General features: G+C 42.0%; 1 protein-coding gene across 2 annotated transcripts in view; it reads left to right on the top strand.

The window, feature by feature from the left end:
• ythdc2 (YTH domain containing 2) overlaps positions 1–21,249 on the top strand; it is a 47,617-nt gene that overhangs the window by 6,103 nt on the left and 20,265 nt on the right. For both annotated transcript variants that reach the window (XR_015089867.1, XM_086053800.1), the window contains exons 6-20: positions 1–202; positions 2,747–2,913; positions 3,888–3,990; positions 4,136–4,298; positions 5,025–5,132; positions 5,204–5,349; positions 6,256–6,391; positions 6,560–6,686; positions 6,809–6,874; positions 11,008–11,186; positions 11,698–11,794; positions 16,042–16,129; positions 16,297–16,377; positions 16,468–16,550; positions 16,818–16,923. The exon at positions 1–202 is cut by the window's left edge and continues 1 nt beyond it. Coding sequence is in view for 1 of the 2 variants with exons in the window: in XM_086053800.1 (XP_085909926.1) it covers positions 1–202; positions 2,747–2,913; positions 3,888–3,990; positions 4,136–4,298; positions 5,025–5,132; positions 5,204–5,349; positions 6,256–6,391; positions 6,560–6,686; positions 6,809–6,874; positions 11,008–11,186; positions 11,698–11,794; positions 16,042–16,129; positions 16,297–16,377; positions 16,468–16,550; positions 16,818–16,923 (1,852 nt within the window). In the remaining variant the exon portion in view is untranslated. The remainder of the gene's footprint in view (positions 203–2,746; positions 2,914–3,887; positions 3,991–4,135; positions 4,299–5,024; positions 5,133–5,203; positions 5,350–6,255; positions 6,392–6,559; positions 6,687–6,808; positions 6,875–11,007; positions 11,187–11,697; positions 11,795–16,041; positions 16,130–16,296; positions 16,378–16,467; positions 16,551–16,817; positions 16,924–21,249) is intronic.

Below are 21,249 nucleotides of genomic sequence, written 5' to 3' on the forward strand. Positions count from 1 at the left end.
AAACAGCTTGGACATGAACAGGCCAAGGGGGCGCCTGGACAGTGGCATTTCTGTGGTACCCCCTAGAAGGATGACATCAGAGTTTGATAGTTTCCGACGTGCGCTGCCTGTGTTTGAGCATGAGGAAGAGATAGTCAGACTGATTAGAGAGAACAGGGTGGTGCTGATCGTAGGAGAGACAGGTTCTGGAAAAACAACCCAGGTAAGAGAATTACCGTATTGGCCCGAATATAAGATGATTGTAAGATGACCCCCTCTTTTTCACGACTCAAGTTTGAAAAAAAAAGTTTTTTTGAACACCAAATTAATTTTTATACAGAAAATAATTACAGTACATCTGAAACAAATGATTATAAGAATATATTTGAGAGAAAATGCATGTTATTTTGCCTCATTCAAATCTTAATATCTCAACATTTAAATCTGTAAACTAAAGTGCAATCACATTCGTAAATGAATGGCTTCTGGTTTTTGAAATGTAGATAAACCAATCTATTGTGATCAAACAACAAAATTGCAATAACTGCATTAACCATCAAAGTGAAGTCTAACTAACTGTAGTCTTGAAACAAATCTGAATAAGGAAAAACATTGCAATAAAATAATGCAAACTGGTTTAACTTGAGAGTAGCTGAGATCTATCATGACAGAACATTACTCCTCACAAACAATTATCTGCCTCGCTGTGCTCAGTGTCGCTGTTCTTAATCCCATCCTCTGGCTCCTCCCATAGCACGTCATCCTCACGTGACGGGTTGCTTTGGCCTGCGGAGTCAAGTTCAGCATTCGCTTCAATGATATCTGGCGCCATCAAGTGTCGTGAATGGGTATAATGTCTAGACCCCGAATATAAGACTACCCCCACTTTTTCAGTCTTATTTCAATGCAAAAAACACCGTCTTATATTCGGGCCAATACAGTATTGCAAGATCAATACCAATGTTAATTTCTGAAGTTTGCAAATACTGCTCTGTGGAATTCTTGCGATTTCAGTGTCACCTTTTAACTGTTTGGCTTATTTACATAAGCGATAGACCGATCTGCATTTTTCAGGGGTGATACAAATTATAAGTAGTCCAGGAGGCCGATGGACGATATTGAAGCTGATATTCATTTGTAGAAAAAAAGCAGTTAATGACAGAGCGAGGCTTACCACCAACACTCGTCTTTTAAAAAGGACGGACTAAGCAAGGAAGGAAGTGGGGGTTCATCTATTTGTCTCTAACCGGGTCAAGTACCGAAAGGACGGAAGCGCTTTAAAATGACGAGGACGAATTGGGTTGGAGGACGATTATTTTTATGAATAAGGACGGAGGGACGAGAACGGAAGGGTGGCCAGGCTGCGGACGGAGGACAGACCGGCAAAATAGTGTAAAGTGCCCATCTCTGGAAACAAGGCACTACTGAGTGACAAAAAGAATTCAAAACATCGGTTCAGGCCTAACAAAAAACTGTTTAGAAGGTAGGTTAAAATTGAGTAGTGAGAGCTCAAGCGATGCGCAGCCTACTCCAAGCTCGACAAACCCAAGGCCCAAGGGTCACATTTTTTTTTTAACACAGATTAACGTACGCCTCTTACGTATTTAGAAAGCCTTGCACTTGGGAAATTCTTCTCTAAACGCAGCAGACAAGTCCAAGTGTGAATTACCCTCAAGAAGTGCACTGCATAGCAGCCATTATACACATGAATTTAAGAGGAGAATTAAAACTACAGTGAAGGAGCCATTAGGACTGTGAAGCAACACCGCCTGTTTCTCGAACGCACTTGGTAGGCTGCTGGTCATTATTAAGCAACAAGCAACTCAACTCAACTTTATTGGTATAGTGCTACAGCTCTCAAAGGGGTCTGCAAGGGCACTCCCAGACCCCTTTGAGAGCCAAGAGCCGAGTGCATGGCTGTCTTCTCACTTGGAATGACTCCAAGTCACTGGCTCTTTAGACGTGAAGTGTTTTTTATTTAGCAACTCCAGAATATAGCTTGTGAAACATCATCTGTGTTATTTCTAGCTTGTTTGCAGGAAAGTCTGCATCGCTAATGACATTGCCCATCCGTATAAAACTAATAAAATAAAGGCATGCCATGTGGTGCAAAGGCATCACCGTAACACAATTTAGCAATAATAATTATAGTTTAAAAAACACATATTTGTCGGGACCGGGGACTATTGTAATTTACAATGAACAAAGTGGTCAAGACTCCACGAGTTGTTTCATGTTGTAATTGCTCTTATTTTGAAAAGTGTAATTTTCACCAACATTCAAAATGAAACGCTAATGCCATCTAGTGGCAGAAAAATCACCTCATCTCAATGTTTTACACCCATTTTAACTCGTATAAATATATATATATTTAACCTCAAATAACGATTAATTAATATAAAATGACACTGTCAATGAACTAAAAGTTTGTATTAGGTAAACATTTGTTCATTTTTGTTATTTATCAAGAGTATTAAAAACTTGGAAAAAAAAACCTAACATTTAGAACTGATGTAAAAATGTGTGATTAATTTGCAACTAATCGCAAGTTAACTATAGAGATCAAGCGATCAATTACAATTTGAAAATTTTAATCCACTGACAGCTCTAATATACAGTCCATGCCAAAAGTATTGGAACGGCAAGGATAGTTCCTTTTGGTTTTTTTGTATACTGAAGCCATTTGGGTTTCAGAACAAAAGATGAATATGAGACAAAATTTCTGAATTCCAGCTTTTATATATATCTGTAATATATGATTGGTCAGATTCCACAGTTTCTGCTGGACGACTACAGCAAGAAAGGAGAGCGCTGCAGAATTTTCTGTACTCAGCCCAGACGCCTGGCTGCAATCACTGTCGCTGAGAGAGTGGCAGCTGAGAGAGGAGAGACAATCGGCAAAACTGTCGGCTATCACATTAGACTAGAGAGCAGGTAAAACCCCTTTTAATAAAAACTTTGTACTTATATTTATATGGATATACAGTGAAAGGTCAAATGAACACACGCTATAAAACTTTCGAAAATATCTATTATGTTTTATGTAAAGAAGGACACCACTTTAAATAATTTCAGAGCTTTCTTCATTTGGTAGAGCAATGGCATCAACGTGGTAGCAAAAAAAAACCCTTTGTGGCAGATTCTTTAACCAGCTCAGATAGGGACAGCCATTTGTTTCTGAATAAGTCAGTCCCCTCTAAGGGGAAGTCAACTCAAAAATGGGACTTTACTAATCCAAACACAGCATTTTGATGAATATTGCGTTTGTGGAATATGAGTTATGCAGTAAAATTCAACCGTTTTTGGCCATTTCATAGGGCGGCCATTTTGTCACTTCTGTCGACGGAAAACGCAGTTGCTCAGGTAACGACCAATCACGGCTCACCTGTTTTCTGAAGCTGAGGCCTGAGCCATGAGCAACTATGTTGTAATTTTGAGTTGACAACAAGGGTCAAAAATGGCCCATGGCACAAAATGGTCACCCCTGCAATGGACAAATGTTAATGCTTAACTCATATTCAACAAACACAATATTAACTCATTTACTGGCAGACATTTTCAGATCCTCTTTTATCCTAACATTTGAAAAAAAAAATCGATAAAAAATATAAATAAGGTCCTGGGATTGAACGGACTGTGAAAATACAAGTAAATTCGTCAATGGCAGTGAATGAGTTAATCAAAATGCCATGTTTAAACTAATGGTGCTGCATAGAACATAAACAATTGGGGTTGACTTCCTCATTAAGTTATCACAATCCTTTCCACAGACTGGACAGAGTTCATTTTATGTGATCTTCACACTTGTGATAAATGTGAAATGATTTTAAGAAACCCCACTCAGCATACAATTCTGATTCCTTCTCTTTGTGAAATTGTGTAAATAACTCTTAACTTTGAATCTATAGGGTTTCTCCAAAGACACTGCTGACTTTCTGTACCACTGGAGTTTTACTCAGGACACTCATGGCTGGAGATGTCAGTCTGGCATCTGTCACACATGTCATTGTGGTAAGCATTAAATGTACAATTCAGTACTGTGAAAATATGTTTGAGGTATCACTATTTGTAATTGGGATTTAGTGTTCCTGATCATATGCTTGGTAGCTTCCTAGCTAAATCTGACATGCTAACCTGGTTTATTGTGTTTTGGAAGGACGAGGTGCATGAGCGCGATGGTCTCACTGACTTTTTGCTCACGAAGATGCTTAATGTACTTGAGGAAATACCTGCGATAAAACTGGTTCTCTGCAGTGCTTCTCTGGATGTTGACTTGTTCCTCAAGTACTTTGGCGCTTGGTCCTGCCCTGTTATTCATCGTAAGCCATTTGAAACTGATTTTTACAGCTAAGCTGAAGCAGTTGTTGCTTTTTAACCATGGTCTAATGATTAGTTTGTTTGAGCTAATAATTGGTTCGCTACCACAATATAAGATGGAATCATTTTCACTGCTGACATCTGGCACGCCTGTAATGTCCACCTCATGTCAAATCATAATCTCAAATCTAAATGATCTAAAAGTGAATGGACTCTTTTCAATCGAGGCTTGATTCCAAAACTATAATTCAGTAGTCAATCCTCAAGGTGTCCAGTACTTGGAAGGTACATGATGTTTGTGGGAAACAAGTAATTACACCTAAAAACCTCATGACACTTTGACCCTGATTTACTAAAGATTTGCAAAAACACAACCAGATGTGGAAGCTGGTCTACTAACCAGGTGTCCACAGGATTATATGCCCTGTGTTTGCAATTTTAATAAATCAGGCTCTTAGTCTTTAAACATACAGTATGTATTCTGTGAACACTTTATCACACACTACAGGAATTTGTTACACACTATTGTATGATTTTAGATTGTCTGCCTTTTAAACTGCTCTCACACATTGTATAATTTTCTGAAGTATGAATCAGGATTTGAGCACCATCACACACAATCAAATTGACTAATTTGTGCTTTCTGGTTGTGAGAACTTTTTTTTCCAAGTCAACTTTTATTCTGCATGAGTTGTTAGTAAATTGTCTTGTTTGTCTTGTTTTTGTAGTCAAAGGAAGACAGTTTGAAGTGAAACAACATTTTCTGGAAGACATTTTGAGGTTCACAGGTTTTAAAAGTAAAGAAGTGGGCAAAAACACGGAGAAATCCCAGAGAAGTATGAATATTTACTGATTGTTTTATGTAACAATATAGTCTTGTTCACCTCACTGTGAATCTTGCTCTCAGAGGAGGAGACACAGAACCTTTTGACGAAGTGGGGCAAAGTAGAGGAGAAAACCAGTGTTGAAGATGGACAGATCACACACCTGGCGTCCTCTGACTTGTACAGGAGCAGCGATGATCTGGATACAGGGGGCACCATCAAGACACTGGTAATATATGAAATGATGCGACGAGAAAAAAAAAAATCATAGTACTGTATATCTTATAGTGAATGGTGTTCATTCATAATCAGAGCATAGTGTAGCTCTCGAACGTTTGACACCAAGCACCACCTAGAAAAATATTTAGCACTCCAAATACCAGTGTCATGACCAGCATTAAAACAGTTGGGGTTACCGTAGTTCTAAAAACTATATTTAATAACTTGTAAGCCACTGTACCTTCAGGCACAGTTTGACCATTAACGCTGCACTTAAATGTATAAAAATTGACATCTATGACAATGACATCAGCATTTTTCTAACAAATAAAAACATGTTGTTCAAATGCACTTTTCCAAATTATGCACATTAGTATTTCAAGAAATGTTATAGGTTGTAAAGAACTGAACAAGTCAAGTTTACATTTACATTTGAAAATAGGACCTTGATAACAGCTTCGCAATTCTTGCTTCTACTGAACTGGTCAATTTTTTGACATCTTCTGCTTGAATTTCTTTCCAGGATGTCAGAATAGCCTGCCAGAGCTGCTATTTGAATTTCCTCCCAACCTCATGGGTCTTATGCTACTGCCACCTACCCTCATTGGCTCCCTTTTGTTTATGGATGCTTCAGGGGTTCTCAATAGGGTTGATCATCTGGTTAGGTTCCCTTTTTATGCCCATAGCAGCCCATGATGCAGAGGAATTTTTTGCGGCATAACGATGACTTTGTTACGCAAAGTTCTGTTCTTAATTTTGTACCTTTGAAGAAAGTAGTCAGTCTCCAACCTACCTCCACTTTTATATATATATATATATATTTTTTTTCCTTTGCAGAAAATGTGCGTCAACTGAATCCATACATCTTTGGACTTCAATTTGTAAATGCTTCTTTTTTGTTTTTCTTGTGTTACAGGATGTAGAATGTTTTGAGCAGTTGGAGCCATGGCTCCTGAAAGAGATGGATACCTGCTTAGCTAACATTTTTATGAATAAAGACCAGGAATATGTTGTTCAGCTCTTCAATCTCATTCTCAATGAAAATGTTAATGGTATGACTATGCAGTCCTGAATGAACATTTATAATAGAAAGCATTTTGGTTGGCAGTGTATACCTATGCATGTATATGGAATATGTTGGGCAGTCTCTACAGATTTTTGACATATTTTCTTGTGCAATGTGACTAGTTGTTTCCTCATGTTTGTACTGATTGCCCTAGTTGACTACATGCACAGCGAGACAGGGGCCACACCTTTGATGGTGACAGCAGGTCGAGGGTTGATCACTCAGATGGAGCGGTTGCTTAACATGGGGGCGGATACCAACCTGAAGGCATTCAATGGATGGTATGATATTTTGCTTTGTATATTGACATTATTGCACTGTTGGCAGCGCAAGCAAAATGTAAATTGTCTTCATATTACATTATTTTAAAATTATACAATGAAACTGCTTTCTTTTCATAAAGGACTGCCTTGGACTTTGCGACAAACTTACATCAGGTCGATGCTGTTGATCTTCTTCAGTCCTCAATGTGAGTATGATTTTTGTCTTGTAAATGCACATCTACAATTGGAGTTTATGTGCATTGTTTATGGTCGTATTATACTTTAACAATATTGGGTTGTCAATTTAGTTTTTTTTAACCACTATTGTCGGACAGTATTGTGATGCATAATGTGTTATTTTCTCATAGAAAAATAATTCGTTTATGCTTTGTTGATGGTCAAAGTTTGTTTCCCTTTCAATGACATGAGAGTGTCACAATGAATGTTTTTAGTTCTGGGCTTTAGGAAAGCTATCAACAACTTAAAGGGACACTTGGATGAGCTTAACATTGGCACTTATATTATAGGTTTGGGAGTTAGTTTGGGAGCTTCAGTACAGGTAACAGAATAATTTAATCCTTAGTTGCTTGTGTACAGTGTGTCTACAGTACTAACCATCCATCCATCCATTTTCAATACTGCTTATCCTGTTGCGAGTCTCAGTTTGCTGGGGCTTTTCCCAGCTAACTTTGGGCGAAAGGCAGACTGCACCCTGAACTGGTCCCCAGTCAGTCTTAAAGAGAAAGTCAACCCAAACATTTTTTTCAATATGTTCCCTGCAAGCCCACTAGTTGCAACAAGGCATTCTGATAAATATTGCGTTTGTGGAATAAGAGTTCATCCACCTATTTTTAGCCCTCTCTGGGGGCGGCCATTTTGTCACTTTTGTCGACTGAAAATTACATCACAGCTGCTTAGGGCTTGGGAACGACCAATCACAGCTGACATGTTTTCTGAATCTGAGCCGTGATTGGTTGTTGTGAGCAGTTGTGATGTCATTTTCAGTCGACAGAAGACAAAATGGCCGCCCCCAGAGATGGCTAAAAACGAGTGTATTTTGCTGCTTAACTTATATTCCTCAAACATGAAATTAATCAGAATGCCGTTTTTCAACTATTGGGCCTGCTGGGAACATATTCTTGAAAAAAATATGTTTGGGTTGACTTCCGCTCATAGCCTGTATCACACTGAGCGGCAAATGCTTGGGAAGGTAGCGAATGTTGGATTCGTCAACTTTTCTGTTGAATGTTGGCAAAAATCAGGGGTCGCCTCTGTCATTAGCATCATTTAGCGACTTTTTGTGATGCTTAGAGAAGCACGCAAATGTTTGGGAAAGTGTTTGCAAAAGACAGATAGCAAAGACCAATCATGGTTCAGCTTCAGAAAAAATGTGAGTTGAGATTGGTTGTTACCTGAGCATTGAGCAACTGTGATGTCATTTTCAGTCGACAGAAGTAACAAAATAGCCGCACCCTGAGATGGCTAAAAACGGGTGGCATTTGCTGCTTAAGCTCATCCAAACAGGTTGTAAAACACTGGGTAATCATCATTGCCCTCTTGCCTCGCATGATGATTGTGGAGAATGGGTGCTGATTTCTTTCGTTTTTTTTAAAATCGTATTCACAGTGCTGGATGCGGCCCACTAATCAGCCCTCATGCGTGTGACGTGATCGCGAGGCGGCCAAATTTCATCTCAGCCTACTCGGTGAAAGGCTTCTTTTTAGGCTTCTTTCAAAAACAAATTGTGTCCGGGAGGAAAATCAAGCTGCGTGCAGCACTCAAGTGTTACACTGCCACATCATGCACTTCCCTACTTCCAGAAATACGCCGTAGCAAACCTGCTGGGTAGTGGTTTGCTGGCATGCTTTTATTTTGAAGGCCGGGAAATGTGAAGGAGGGGACTGTGGAAAATAGGTAACTTGATGCTTGCAGACTTGTCTGTTGGACCCAAATAATTAACAATACGACAAAACCAACCCAATGGCTCGCAATGGAAGTAAGTACACGCAGCTGGGTTGTTGTGTCTTTCACTACTTAATAACTTGGAGAAGTCTCGGAGATCAGCTTCTTTTTATTGCGTTAAATGGCATTCATTCACAGACGAGTTGAATCACTGATAACACTTGAAATTATATCACTCCGCGCACGTCGCGGTGCACTGAGGAAATCACAGGGCGAATAACTACGCCTGGAAAAGTAGGTCCATACACTACATGGGTAAGTACGTGAATAAGTGGCGCGTTTGAAGCGTGTCCGCAGCGGGTTTGAATAGTATGTCAGCCAGCTAATTGTCTTTAAATAAACCTCTTCCGTTAGCATCTCTCCTGCGTTTTTTTTTTTTTTTTTGGAGGGGGGGCGGCGTAGGTCGGAACTGGGCGGGGGCCGACAATGTTTCCGAATATGGCGGGGGGGTCGCGGCTGGAAGGGTACCCAGGTCAAGGGTGGAGGGTCGCGGCCGGACGGGCAAAAAAGGGTCAAGTGCCCAGCTCTGGTCTTTGGCTAATCAAAACGAGCTTTGTCGACATGTTTAACTACTGTTTACAAATGCTTATGACTGTTTTGCAAACACTTGCCACTGTTAGCGAGACAATGGATTGGCAAGGAAATTGTGAAGCAACCTTTTATGAACTCCGACAAATCCCCACATTCGCTATGTTTGCAAGCATTCTCTGCTCAGTGAGATACGGGCTTTAGGGCGCATATGAAGACATACAAACATTCACGTTCACATTCACACCGTCACTGAGTGGGAACACGTTGCCTGACCCGAAGTTGGTCAAATGTACAACTACACTGTCTGTGACATCAATACTCCCCACCTCTTATAGTTTGGATTTCAAACACCATCCATTAATATTTCTCTGCTTATCAGGTGTTGTGTCGTGTGGGCAGCAGCCTAAGCAGATAAGCTCAGTTTTCTCTGCCCAGCCACTTCATCTAGCTCTTCTTGGGGGCTGTCCCAAGGCGTTTTCAGGGCAGGCAGCAGACAAAGTCTCTCGTGTCCTGGGTCTTCCTCGGGGCCCCCTGCTGGTGGGACATGCCTGAAAACACCTTACCAGGAAGGCGTCCAGTAGTAAGCATCTGGATTCTCTTGATGCAAAGGAGCATCGGTTCTACTCTAAACATCTTGCATGTGATTTCACTTCTTACTTTATCTTTAAGGGAGAACATGGAGAGGAACTAATTTTGACTACTTGTGTCTGTCATCTTATTGACAGAGGTGAGAAAGAACTTAGTACAACAAATTATCGTGAGAAAGTTCTTCAACTGGTAAATCGAGAGCTTCATCTTTCGGTTCAGCTCTTTCTTCATCACAACCGATTTGATGCAGAGTCCTCATCGCCGCAGATGCTGCACCGATCTTTCTGTGTATCTCCTTCATTCTTACCTCTCTCATGAACACGATTGGGGCAGGATCTCTTTCCAGACATAAAGGATGGCAATCCATCTTTTTCCGAGTAGGGATCATGGTCTTAGATTTAGATGGGCTAATTTTCTTCTCAACCGCATCTCACTCTGATGCGAACAGCTCCAACACGAGTTTTAGATTACATCTTGATGATGCTAAGATCTTACCGGGAAACTGAGGAGTGTGATTCCTCTGTAGATGGACCATACCCTCTATTCCCACTTCTTAAAAAGGGTTATCACCACCTCAATCTGCCAATCCAGAAGCTTTTTCCCCAAATGTTCACATGATGATGCAGAGGCATGTTAGCCATGACAGCCCTACATCATCTCATCCACCCACAGGCCTCTGCCACAGAGGAAGGCGGGTTTCTGAGCTATGTTTTGTCCAGCTACCAAGGGAATTAAGCCTCTGGCAACTTCTCCTCGGATCACTGGGATGCACAAACCCCTTCAAAATGATTATGTGACAGCTCAAGGAGGAGGGATTTCAAACACCCCATTCTATTTTCCATTTTCCATTCATTGCATACGTCCGCTGATAGTGTAGTGGTACACACGCCTGAGTTGTGTGCGGGCAGCGTGGGATCGATTCCCGCTCAGTGACAGTGTCTATGTGTGCCCTGCGACTGGCTGGCGACCAGTTCGGGGTGTAGTCTGCCTTCGCCCATTGACGGCTGGGATAGGCTCCAGCAACTCCCCGCGACCCTATATAGGATAAGCGGTTTGGAAGATGACATGACAAACCCCTTCAAAATGATTATGTGACAGCTCAAGGAGGAGGGATTTCAAACACCCCATTCTATTTTCCATTTTCCATTCATTGCATACAGGTTATTGAATGCCCATGATAAGTTTTTGGCGTGGTGCAACCCTGAATAATGCATACAGAAATAAACATGTAATCGCACGGGTGTCTTTATTTGTGCAGTGTCATCAAAACGATGAAAGACCAGAATGAGTCGCCTTTGGTTCAGTGTGCCAGTGCTGAGCAAAGTTCCGAAGACCAGGACCTGCTCAAACTGTACCACCACAGCTTTGATGATGAGTTTATAGACCTTGATCTCATCATGGACCTGCTACACAAGATCTGCTCTACCCCATGCGATGGTGTGTCTCGTCACAATGTACTGGCCGTTAATGGAAAAAGAAAATTTATTTGAAAGGCAATTTTAGATCTGAAGCATCACATACGCAAGGAACAAGTTAAATTGTTTCTCCAAATTCAGCACAATGGTTGTCCAAAGATCTTTTACAATATATCTTTTGCATATAGAGAGTGGCTGAAGAGTAAAACTACACAAAGTAATTTATTACAAAAAAATATACTCAAGTTCACCGATATAACAGTATGCAAAAAACGACGCACATATTGGCTGTTTGTAAAAATGTTTATTATTCAACAGTTCACCCTAGCTAGTCGATATATTAATCTGCTGACAACTCATTTATTACACGGAAGTACTGTATGTTAATATTTGCATAAATAATAGATGGCGATTCAAACTACAAAAAGATAAAGTGCATTAAATAATTGATATTTTGCCAGTTATGTTGTACCACATTCACAAATCATTTTACCTCTGAATCTGCTTAATGTGGTCATATCTGTTTGTCTCAGGTGCAGTGCTAATTTTTCTTCCTGGTTATGATGACATCCTGGCACTCAGGGACCGTATCCTCTACGATGATAAGAGATTTTCCACTGTTTCCAAAAGGTAAAATGTGAACAAATTTGGTTTGGACCTTAAAAACAGAAGCAGATAATTTGTTGTACTAATTAAACCTTTCATAGTGCACCAAACACTGTTGGTTTAGGTTAAGTGGTATTTAGTGTAACAATATTTTTGATTGCATAGCAGATGTCAGGAGACGTGTGCCGTGTCAAACAATGATGGTGTCATTAATGGTTTCTTGGTTTCATCCTAAATTAGCGGTTGAATATGATTTTGTGATGGTGTTGTGTTGATGTTGGTAGCATCTACGTAATGGTAATTAAAAACTGTGACAAGCCAAGCCGAAATGCCATAAAGATAAGTAATGCTAGCCGTCACACCATCACGCGGGTCAACTTCAAAATAAAAGCCTACTGAGGCTATTTCATTGGCATCAATTTATTGTTTGGTAAGCTTTTATTTTGAAGTTAGCCTTTGTATTGGCAGCATGTTACGTTCTGAGAATGTGTGCATCTTCCATTGCATGTCTAATGACAGCACACAGCAAATAAACTGTTACCCGAGGTAGAAAAAAATCCTCTATCATTTTTTTGGGTAAGTACCTAATTAGCCTGAATAACACTGCCTACGACACGCACAATGCCGGGGTTAGGGTTTGCTTCCTTATTTTTTTTCTATCGAACCATTTATCGAACTATTATCTATCTATTGGCTTAGAGCCCTGCAATTCTAAGTCCACACGGTCCATAACCCAAACTTTGTAACCTTCCAAGACAACTTCGCAAGGACTGACCGGTGCATCTGCCGTTATTGAAAAAGCACTCCTGGTGCATCTGTGATATTCCAACATGTGCACTCATTCTGTCCTTTTTATCAAAGTGAGATGTGTGTTCACATGGACAGAATTGATTTATAAAATGCTGCCAGCTACCGTCCTGTCAGCTTGGCTGCATAAACAAATACACGCGGGGATCAGTCACCTGACGTCCGGAGCTCTGTCACGGGAACTTCCTGTCCATGGGGATTGGCTGAAAATTGTCATAGTATATCGTACGGGTATGTGATTAGTCCGCGGATACCATGATGACATGATTGACAGATAAACAATTGACAGAATAATGAGGAATGTACCGTATTTTCCTGACTATAAGTCGCTCCAGAGTACAAGTCGCACCAGCCATAAAATGCATAATAAAGTAGAAAAAAACATATATAAGTCGCTCTGGAGTATAAATCGCATTTTTTTTAAGGAAATCTATTTGATAAAATCCAACACCAAGAACAGACATGTCATGTAAAATTCAAATAACGAATAATTTAAAATAAAAATAGAGAAAACAACAAGCTGAACGGTATGCTTACGTTACATTATACAACGCCCTCCCCCCACCACCCAGAAGCCAAGTTGCCTCCGTTGCGTAATGCTGATAAATGTGTCTATATAAATCAAAATAATAAAATTGTGCACTTAGTACACATTTCCACTGAGCTACGATGGTAACATTTAGCTTACATTCACACATGTAGAATTATAAGAAAGTTAGAACTGTATGTGAATTCTGGGGGATTCACCGGAGCACCTCATCCAAACAGTCACTCGAATCAAAGAGCATGACCGGACACAGTCATCGGGAACAACGTGGCTTCAGTAGCACTCTAATCCATTCCACAGAGCTCAACAACTTGCTCAATCCCGGAGCGTACGCGACCACAAAGATGGCGCGCATCTGCCGCTAGCCGCTAACGGCTAACAGACTCCAAACGTCTCTCGTTAGGACCCCTTAGCTGTCCAACAATATGCCTGACATAAATCAACGTAAAGATAGGACCCATTAGCTGTCCAGGGGGATTCACCGGAGCGCCTCATCCAGTCACTCGAATCAAAGAGTGTGACCGGACACAGTGATAGGGAACAACGTGGCTTCAGTAGCACTCCAATCCATTCCACAGAGCTCAACAACTCGCTCAATCCCGGCTCGTACACGACCATGAAGACGGCGCGCATCTGCCGCTAGATGCTAACGGCTAACAGACTCCAAACGTCGCTCGTTAGGACCCCTTAGCTGTCCAACAATATGCCCGACATAAATCAACGTAAAGAAAGGACCCATTGGCTGGCCGAAAACATGTCTGGTGTAAAACACACAAGTTAAACAGTAAACCAATGCCTGTATAAATAAAGCACTAATGAGGAATTTACAACAGGTATGTCAGAAAGACTGGGGGGAACCAAAGTTTAGTTCTGCCTTGGTGCGTTTATTCCGTGTCTCCTCCTGATTCAATCAATGGTCTATACCACATATGTCAAAGTGTATGGCCCGCGGGCCACATCCGGCCCACTAGAAGGTTTTCTACGGCCCCTGAGATGATATTGCTTTATTATTAGATCCGGTCCGCAGCAAGCTGGTGTGGGTAGCAGATCTGATCGGGTCCATCGCGCCTGCCAAAGGCTTTAAAATATATTGTAGCGACTTCAAAGAACACGCCGTCAGACGTAGTTTAATTACCATGTTTTTATTAGTTCAACCGGCTACTGTGGGCCACAGCCGACACCAATACAGTGCGACAATCGTTCAGTCAAAAAAGAGCAACGGCTCTCCTGTTCGTCCTCAGCTACTCTCGCTCGCATGCCCTCCCATCCAGCGAGCCGCACAATGCATTCATTAACCTCGGAAACAAAACAACTTGGCAAGACACAAATTCGACCACAACACAGATAACCCAATTTGTTACACAATTTCTTTAATACATTTCTTTGCATCAATGTTTGCCACCCCATGGCTGTTCTACATGCTGACTGAAGACTTCTCGTCACTTTTCGTGGCTTTCAGAATCGGATTGTGTTGAAAAATTATTTGGAGTAAAACACACTTTATTAGAAATACTTCATGTTAGGAATCTCACGTTGTTTTATTATGAGTAATTGTTGGCATTTGATAAATTCATTGAGTTTCGACGTAGTGCTGAGATGTCCCACACTGCGAGCAGGCATTGAATGCTATTCGAGCGCTAAGTGTTGATAGTGAGTGACTTTTTTTTTTCTCTTTCCTCCTTCGACACAGCTCGTAGTTTGTTCGTGCCAGCAAACTCAGTAGTTGCAGATTGCCCATGTTTCACCACGTTTGTTGTTGTGTGTAAATGTTAAAAGGTGAGTTTAATAATTTAAGTTCGTGTCAGGTAACTGCTGTACATAATAGCCTAGATATGTTCTCGTGAGTGATGTATTTCTGGGAAAACTTCAGGTTTTCAAGGGTAATTCCAAAGACGACCTTAGGTCTTGGGGAGCTGTTGAGCCAGGTGCTTTAGGCCTTAATGGGTTAAGTTTGTGTTGCACGTTGTCATGAAACTCTGACTTGTGTGCAAAACAGTGAAACCCCCAGCTAGTGCAGTACAACTAAGGTTAAAGCAAACAGTACATAGTGTTTGTCTTTTTTTTTAATTTTTTTTATTTTTTATTGTATATTATCGAAATACTTAATGTGCATAACATATAGACATAGATCAAGACAAGTTTCAATTAGACCAATGTCAATACAGTTCAAAGCAAACTATGGCGGACAAGTTCCATAAACTTTTTTTTTTTTTCTTCCCTTAACTTCACAAAAGAGTCAACTCTTAAACACGTTCTCAATTTGGTCAGGGGTAACACCAAAGGTTTCAGATAAGTGTGACAACGTATGTAGACTTTTCTTGTTCATCACGAGGGACAGTACATGAATATATGATTTCAGCTCAAACAGAAAAACAGTAAGAAGTGGAGAATAATTATTAAATTTTGCCTTACGAATGTGGAATTTCCCTAAAAGTAGAATAATATTTATCACATAACTAATTGATACATTTTCATATTCAAAACCAGATATGATATCCTTGGGTTTAATCTCTATACATTTGCCAATTTTACTGAACATATGGTGTACTAAAGTTTTCTACCTGGTAATAATCTCCTTCTCTAGTTGAGAGTGAGTGCCAGCAGTGTTTCGGCGTGAAGTGCACCATCCTTTGGTGAAGATTATTATTACAACTCAGAGCTGAAGTGGCAGTGTAAGCAGGTTGGAAAGGTTGAAAAAAAAAAAAAACAGTTGAAGAGCCACAGTTACTCATCCCTGGTTTGGATTGCAAATGTAGATCAGTGCTCCTGATAGCCTTTAGGCCAGCAGAGAAAGCCTTGCTGGCCATGATGGCTCACCGCTGCCACTAAAACATTGTTCCATATTATCCTCATAGAGCCATTCATTCAAGTGTAGCACCATTCTGAAGAGTGTCTATGTCATATATTTGTCTCTTAGGTACCAAGTGTTCACACTCCATTCGGACATGCCGAGCATTGAACAGAAGAAAGCCATGAAGACGTCTCCACTGAATGTTAGAAAGATTGTAAGTCTTTGTTTCCATGTTTAGTTTCCTAGAAAATCGGTCATTGTTGCTGGATTTTCTAATTGATTTTAAGTGTTGAGGCATATTTGATACATACTGTATGTCAATGATCTTGAGTCAGCCAAAACAGATCCATTGTATATATATATTTTTTTTTACCCGTTCAGATTCTTTCTACTAATATTGCTGAGACAAGCATCACCATCAATGATGTTGTTTTTGTGATTGATTCTGGAAGAGTCAAAGAGGTATGAACATTTTCCAAAAGATTTCCAAAGAACAATAGTTTATCAACAGACAGAAATATCTGTAAACAAATGTCTCCTCTTCTTTTATAGAAGTCTTTTGATACCATCAGTCGCATCTCAATGTTAAAGACAGTCTGGATTTCAAAAGCCAGTGCTCTTCAACGAAGAGGAAGGTAACAATGTCCATATTCAGATTTGTTTTTTTTAACAATCATACTTGCAGTGGTGAGCTAACACAACTCTCTTGTTTCAAATGACATTGCCTGTGCTTTTGTAATCATGCATGGCTTTTTCCCCCCACATGGAATCAAAGGTTTCTGCTCCTCAGATTGTATTTTGTTTGATCATAAATTTGAAATAGTTGTGTCCATTTACTCAGTAATAATAAATAAGTGTTTGACGAAATGGAACAAGTAACTGAAAGTCGAGCATGTCCACAGAGCGGGGCGCTGCCAACCAGGGATTTGCTTCCACCTCTTCAGTCAACTAAGGTTCAACAACATGCAAGAGTTTCAGGTTCCACAGCTGTTACGAATGCCTCTGCAGGTAGATCCCATTTGCAGTATTGATATCAATAAGTAAGGCTTGTTGCTGTGACTATATGACTATTGTGTCCATGTCTAAGCATGTTGGATGCACAGAACCATAGACACTGTAGAACTCAGGTCAAGGTAAAGCCTTTGTATTACTCAGAGTATCCGCGGTGCCTTAAAAAGTCTTAAAAAAAAAAAAAGAAAGAAAAAAAAAGTCTTAAGTCCAATAATTTGACCTTAATAAATGTGTAAACTATCTTAAAATATATCGTCATTACTTTTATTTAAAACTAGGGATGTGCGCGACTAGCCGTTTAACCGTCTACAATTTATTAAACGTTTTGTATTTTACTAGTCGGTTAAATGCGGCATTAAGTATCACGCATCTTGTTCCAAAATGCCTCTGCCTCGGCTTCTGTAAACATGCTGAGCACCAAGTGAGAGAATCGATCCTCCCCCCCTAAAAAAATTAATTTTTTTGTGTAAGCGTTCATATTACATAAAAAATGTAACCTCTGTCTTGTCTGCTGTATGAACACACGCGTCGTCAAAGTGGCCCGCCTGCGCAGAAGAAGAGACGACATCACACCCGACGTTGTGTTTGCGGAAGTAAATGTGGTCCAGCGTGTCGGGGCATTCAAGCGATTAGGTATCAGGTAGAAATAAATACAGTATTTGGGGGAAATTATGAGGCGATGCTTTACTATCTCATTTCATGGAGACATCACTAACGATGACGTCACGTCATAACCGTGCGTAAAAAATCAATGTATCTGAGCCGTGGCTGAATTACTACGATCGCCATAAATGTCCACTTTATGCTTCACGTTTCAAGTGGGATTAAATTAAAGTTAAATATAAAGTCAATAGTGTTACTCCAAACAACTTTGCTGATTCGATCCCCCGACCAGCACTTTTTACCTCCGCCTGCGCGGAGCGCATCTTGGGCTCGTCAATGTCGTATACAGTATATGCGACCTGGCCGTTCAGACCGCGAACGCATTGGAAAAGATCGGATACGTATCCGATGTAGGACCACATATGAAAGCGACCCAGGTCGCATTTGAAAAAATGGGAATTGAGCCGTTCAGACTGTCATAAAAAAATCAGATACAGGTCGCATATGGGCAAAAAAAATCAGATCTGGGTCGCATTTGCCTGCGGTGTGAACCTAGCCTTAGAGGAAAGACACACAGCTGAAAATTGGCTGCTCTCCTGTTTCCTGCGGAGTGTGATGGGTACGTTGGCACTACAAAATAATGTTGTCGCCTGTGTGCATGATAATGCAGCTAACATGGTGCTAGCGAATGAGACCCTGCTGGACTGGGAGTCCCTACCATTACTCATTACATTATTCATAATAAATGTCATGCATTGGAAAATGTATCAGAAATGTATTTCTCTTTCAATTGTCCACCTTTATTCAGTCAGTTGTTGTTACATCAATATAATTTAAATTAACAAACTGTCCTGAATGTTTGGGCTAAAATAGCCCCTAAATACACACAATATTTGCATTTTAAACTTTGAATTCAATATGTATTAAAATTCAAGTTTTCTTCCTTATAGACTAGTCGACGAGTCGCAAATAAAATTTGAGACTAGTCGGCGGGCAAATTAGTCGAAATTCCCATCCCTATTTAAAACATGCATAAACTTCAGTCTCGCTTTGAACTGGCTAACACAAGAACTGTGATGGCTTGGATGTCGAGCAGCGGGAGTAGCTGTGGCAGGTACTGTTTGACTCTGGGAGCATTTTTTGCCCTCAGTGAGAATGAGGTGGGCGTCATTCACTTAGTTGAACACTACATTGACACTGGGGACGCACGACCAGTAAAGGCGCAGCCCCGACGCTTGCCTCTGGCCAAGCACGAGACTGCAGATCAGGAGGTCTGTGCCATGCTTGAGGCAGGAATTCAGAGCCTAGAGCCCTCCGACAGTCCGTGGGCGTCTGGCATGGTCATGGTTCCCAGAAAAAAAAGCACCAGACCGCGGTTCTGTGTGGACTACAGGCTGCTCAATAAAGTGACAAGGAGGGACTGCTACCCACTCCCACGGATAGACGATACGTTAGATCTGGTCTCTGGGTCTGCACGGTTCTCATCGTTTGACCTGCACAGTGGCTACAGGCAGGTCCCTCTCACCGCTGAGTCCAGACCTAAGACAGCGCTCTGCACCACCCGAGGACAATGTCAGTTTAAAGTCAAGAGTTTAGGATTCTGCAATGCACCAGGAACGTTTCAGCGCTTGATGGACACAGTGCTCTCTAACATTCCAAAAGGCAAGAGTGCTTGGTGTATTTGGATGATGTCCTCGTCCACGGTAGGTCCTTCCGGGCCGCAATGGATTCTCTGAGGCTGGTGCTGGGTAGAATTGCTGTGGCTGAACTGAAACTGCACCCAGAAAAGTGACACTTTTGTGCGGCGAGAGGTGGAGTTCCTGGGTCACCGAGTGAGTGGTGAGAAGGTCAAGCGCCATCAAAGACTGGCCAGTCCCAAGAGATCAGAAGCAGCTTAAGAGTTTTTGGGCGCTGGCCTCATATTACAGGCAGTAAGAAGGGATTTCTTGCATCAGGGCGCCCTTGTTCCACCTTCTTCAAGACAACCAACCTTGGTGGTGCGCTGCAGCGTGCATGGAAGGAACCAGCCACCGGGGAGGAGAGGTGGCAGATGGTGGTACCCTGAGGTCTTAGAGTGACAGTGCTGAGAGCATGCCACGGGGGCGCCGGTCGGGACACTTTGGCAGCACAAAGACCCTCTGATGGCTGCGCCAAGGGTTTTACTGGGGCCAGCATCGCCAGGAGGTGGAGGACCTTTGCCAGCGTTGGAACGAGTGTGCGGCCTACAAGGGCCCTTAAGACCAATCGCACGCACTGCTCCAGCAACACAGGGTTGGGGAGCCCATGGAGCGGGTTGCTGTGGACATTATGGGTCCTTTTCCCGTGATGGACAGAGGGAACCGTTAGGTGCTGTGTGTGATGGACTATTTCACAAAGTGGCCCGTGGCATATGCGCTGCCAGATCAGGAGGCGGAGACAGTGGCGGATGCGCTGTTGGAGGGCATGTTCTGCCGGTTTGGGACTGCAGATATACTCCACAGTGATCAAGGCAGAAATTTTGACTCCAAGGTTTTTGCTGCTCTTTGTGAACGCTTGAACATTCAGAAGATGCAAAACACCCCTTTGCCTCCGCAGAGTGATGGTCTTGTAGAACGTTTTAACCGCACCATGCAGCAGCAGCTTGCCATCTTCACCTCCGAACACCAACATGATTGGGACCAGCGCATTCCGCTGGTGTTGATGGCTTATCATTCGGCTGTCCAGAGTTCCACAAGCTGTACTCCTATTCTGCTGATGCTTAGCCGGGGAATCCGCACACTGGTAGAGATGGCGTTTGGGAGACCATCAGGCGGCTCGAGGATTGGCCGGAGCTGGAGTATGCCTGGAGACTGCAGGATCGTCTGGAGGCAGCGCATGTATTTGCCCGGGACCAGCTAGAGAAAGCCGGTGTGCGTCAGAAGCGGAACTACGATGTGCGGTGCAAGGGGCAGAACTTTCAGATCAATGAGCCGGTTTGGGTGTGTACACCAATAAGAAAGAAGGAACGTTGCCCTAAGTTAGACAGCCATTGGGGTAGGCTATGTAGGGTACTTGAGCGGGTGGTAGTGTAATCGAGTGGCAGTTCCCTCCCAGGGTCCAGAGGGTTGCCCTTCATCGACAGGTTGGCTCCGCACCGGGGCAGTGGTGTTCCAGTATTTGAGGCAGGGTTTGCTTCACCTGCCATTCACCTGTCAGGACGAGTGGTGGATCCATGTTCCTCAGATCCCACCCATGTAGTCCCTGTTCTGCTGGCTGGAGGCGGAAATGGCACGGCCCAGGGCCAACCCCAGAATCACAGGCGAAGACCACAACGCCTAGAGGGCTTTTTTTGTTGACCCCTCAGGCCGAGGGGTTTCATAAAGGGAGGGCAGTGTAATATCTGTTCTTTGTTATTCGTACATGTGAGGGCGGGGCCTGTGAGTAGCCGGCGACGTCATAGAGAGGGGACGATCCTGGTTGGAGGGAGTTGGGCTCGAGGAGTCTGAGTGTAGAGCGTACGTGCATGAGTTGTGGCCATCAGCAGCTCTTGTGTGAATGTGTTCTATTTTGTTTCTTTCTGTTATTAAAACAGTGAACAGAACATCAGCGACTGTGTGCATCTGTGACCACACTGAAGGCCATTACAATACATTGAGTCATTAATGCCTATGCAATAGCCTTAGTAGATTTGTACTTTGAACACATGATGGCATAACGGCTAACTTGACCTTTGTTTTGCGACGTTTCTCCTTGGCCTATCGG

The sequence above is a fragment of the Filicampus tigris genome, chromosome 15 (assembly GCF_054856515.1).
Source record: "Filicampus tigris isolate MCC_2025a chromosome 15, RoL_Ftig_1.0, whole genome shotgun sequence".
NCBI lineage: Eukaryota > Metazoa > Chordata > Actinopteri > Syngnathiformes > Syngnathidae > Filicampus > Filicampus tigris.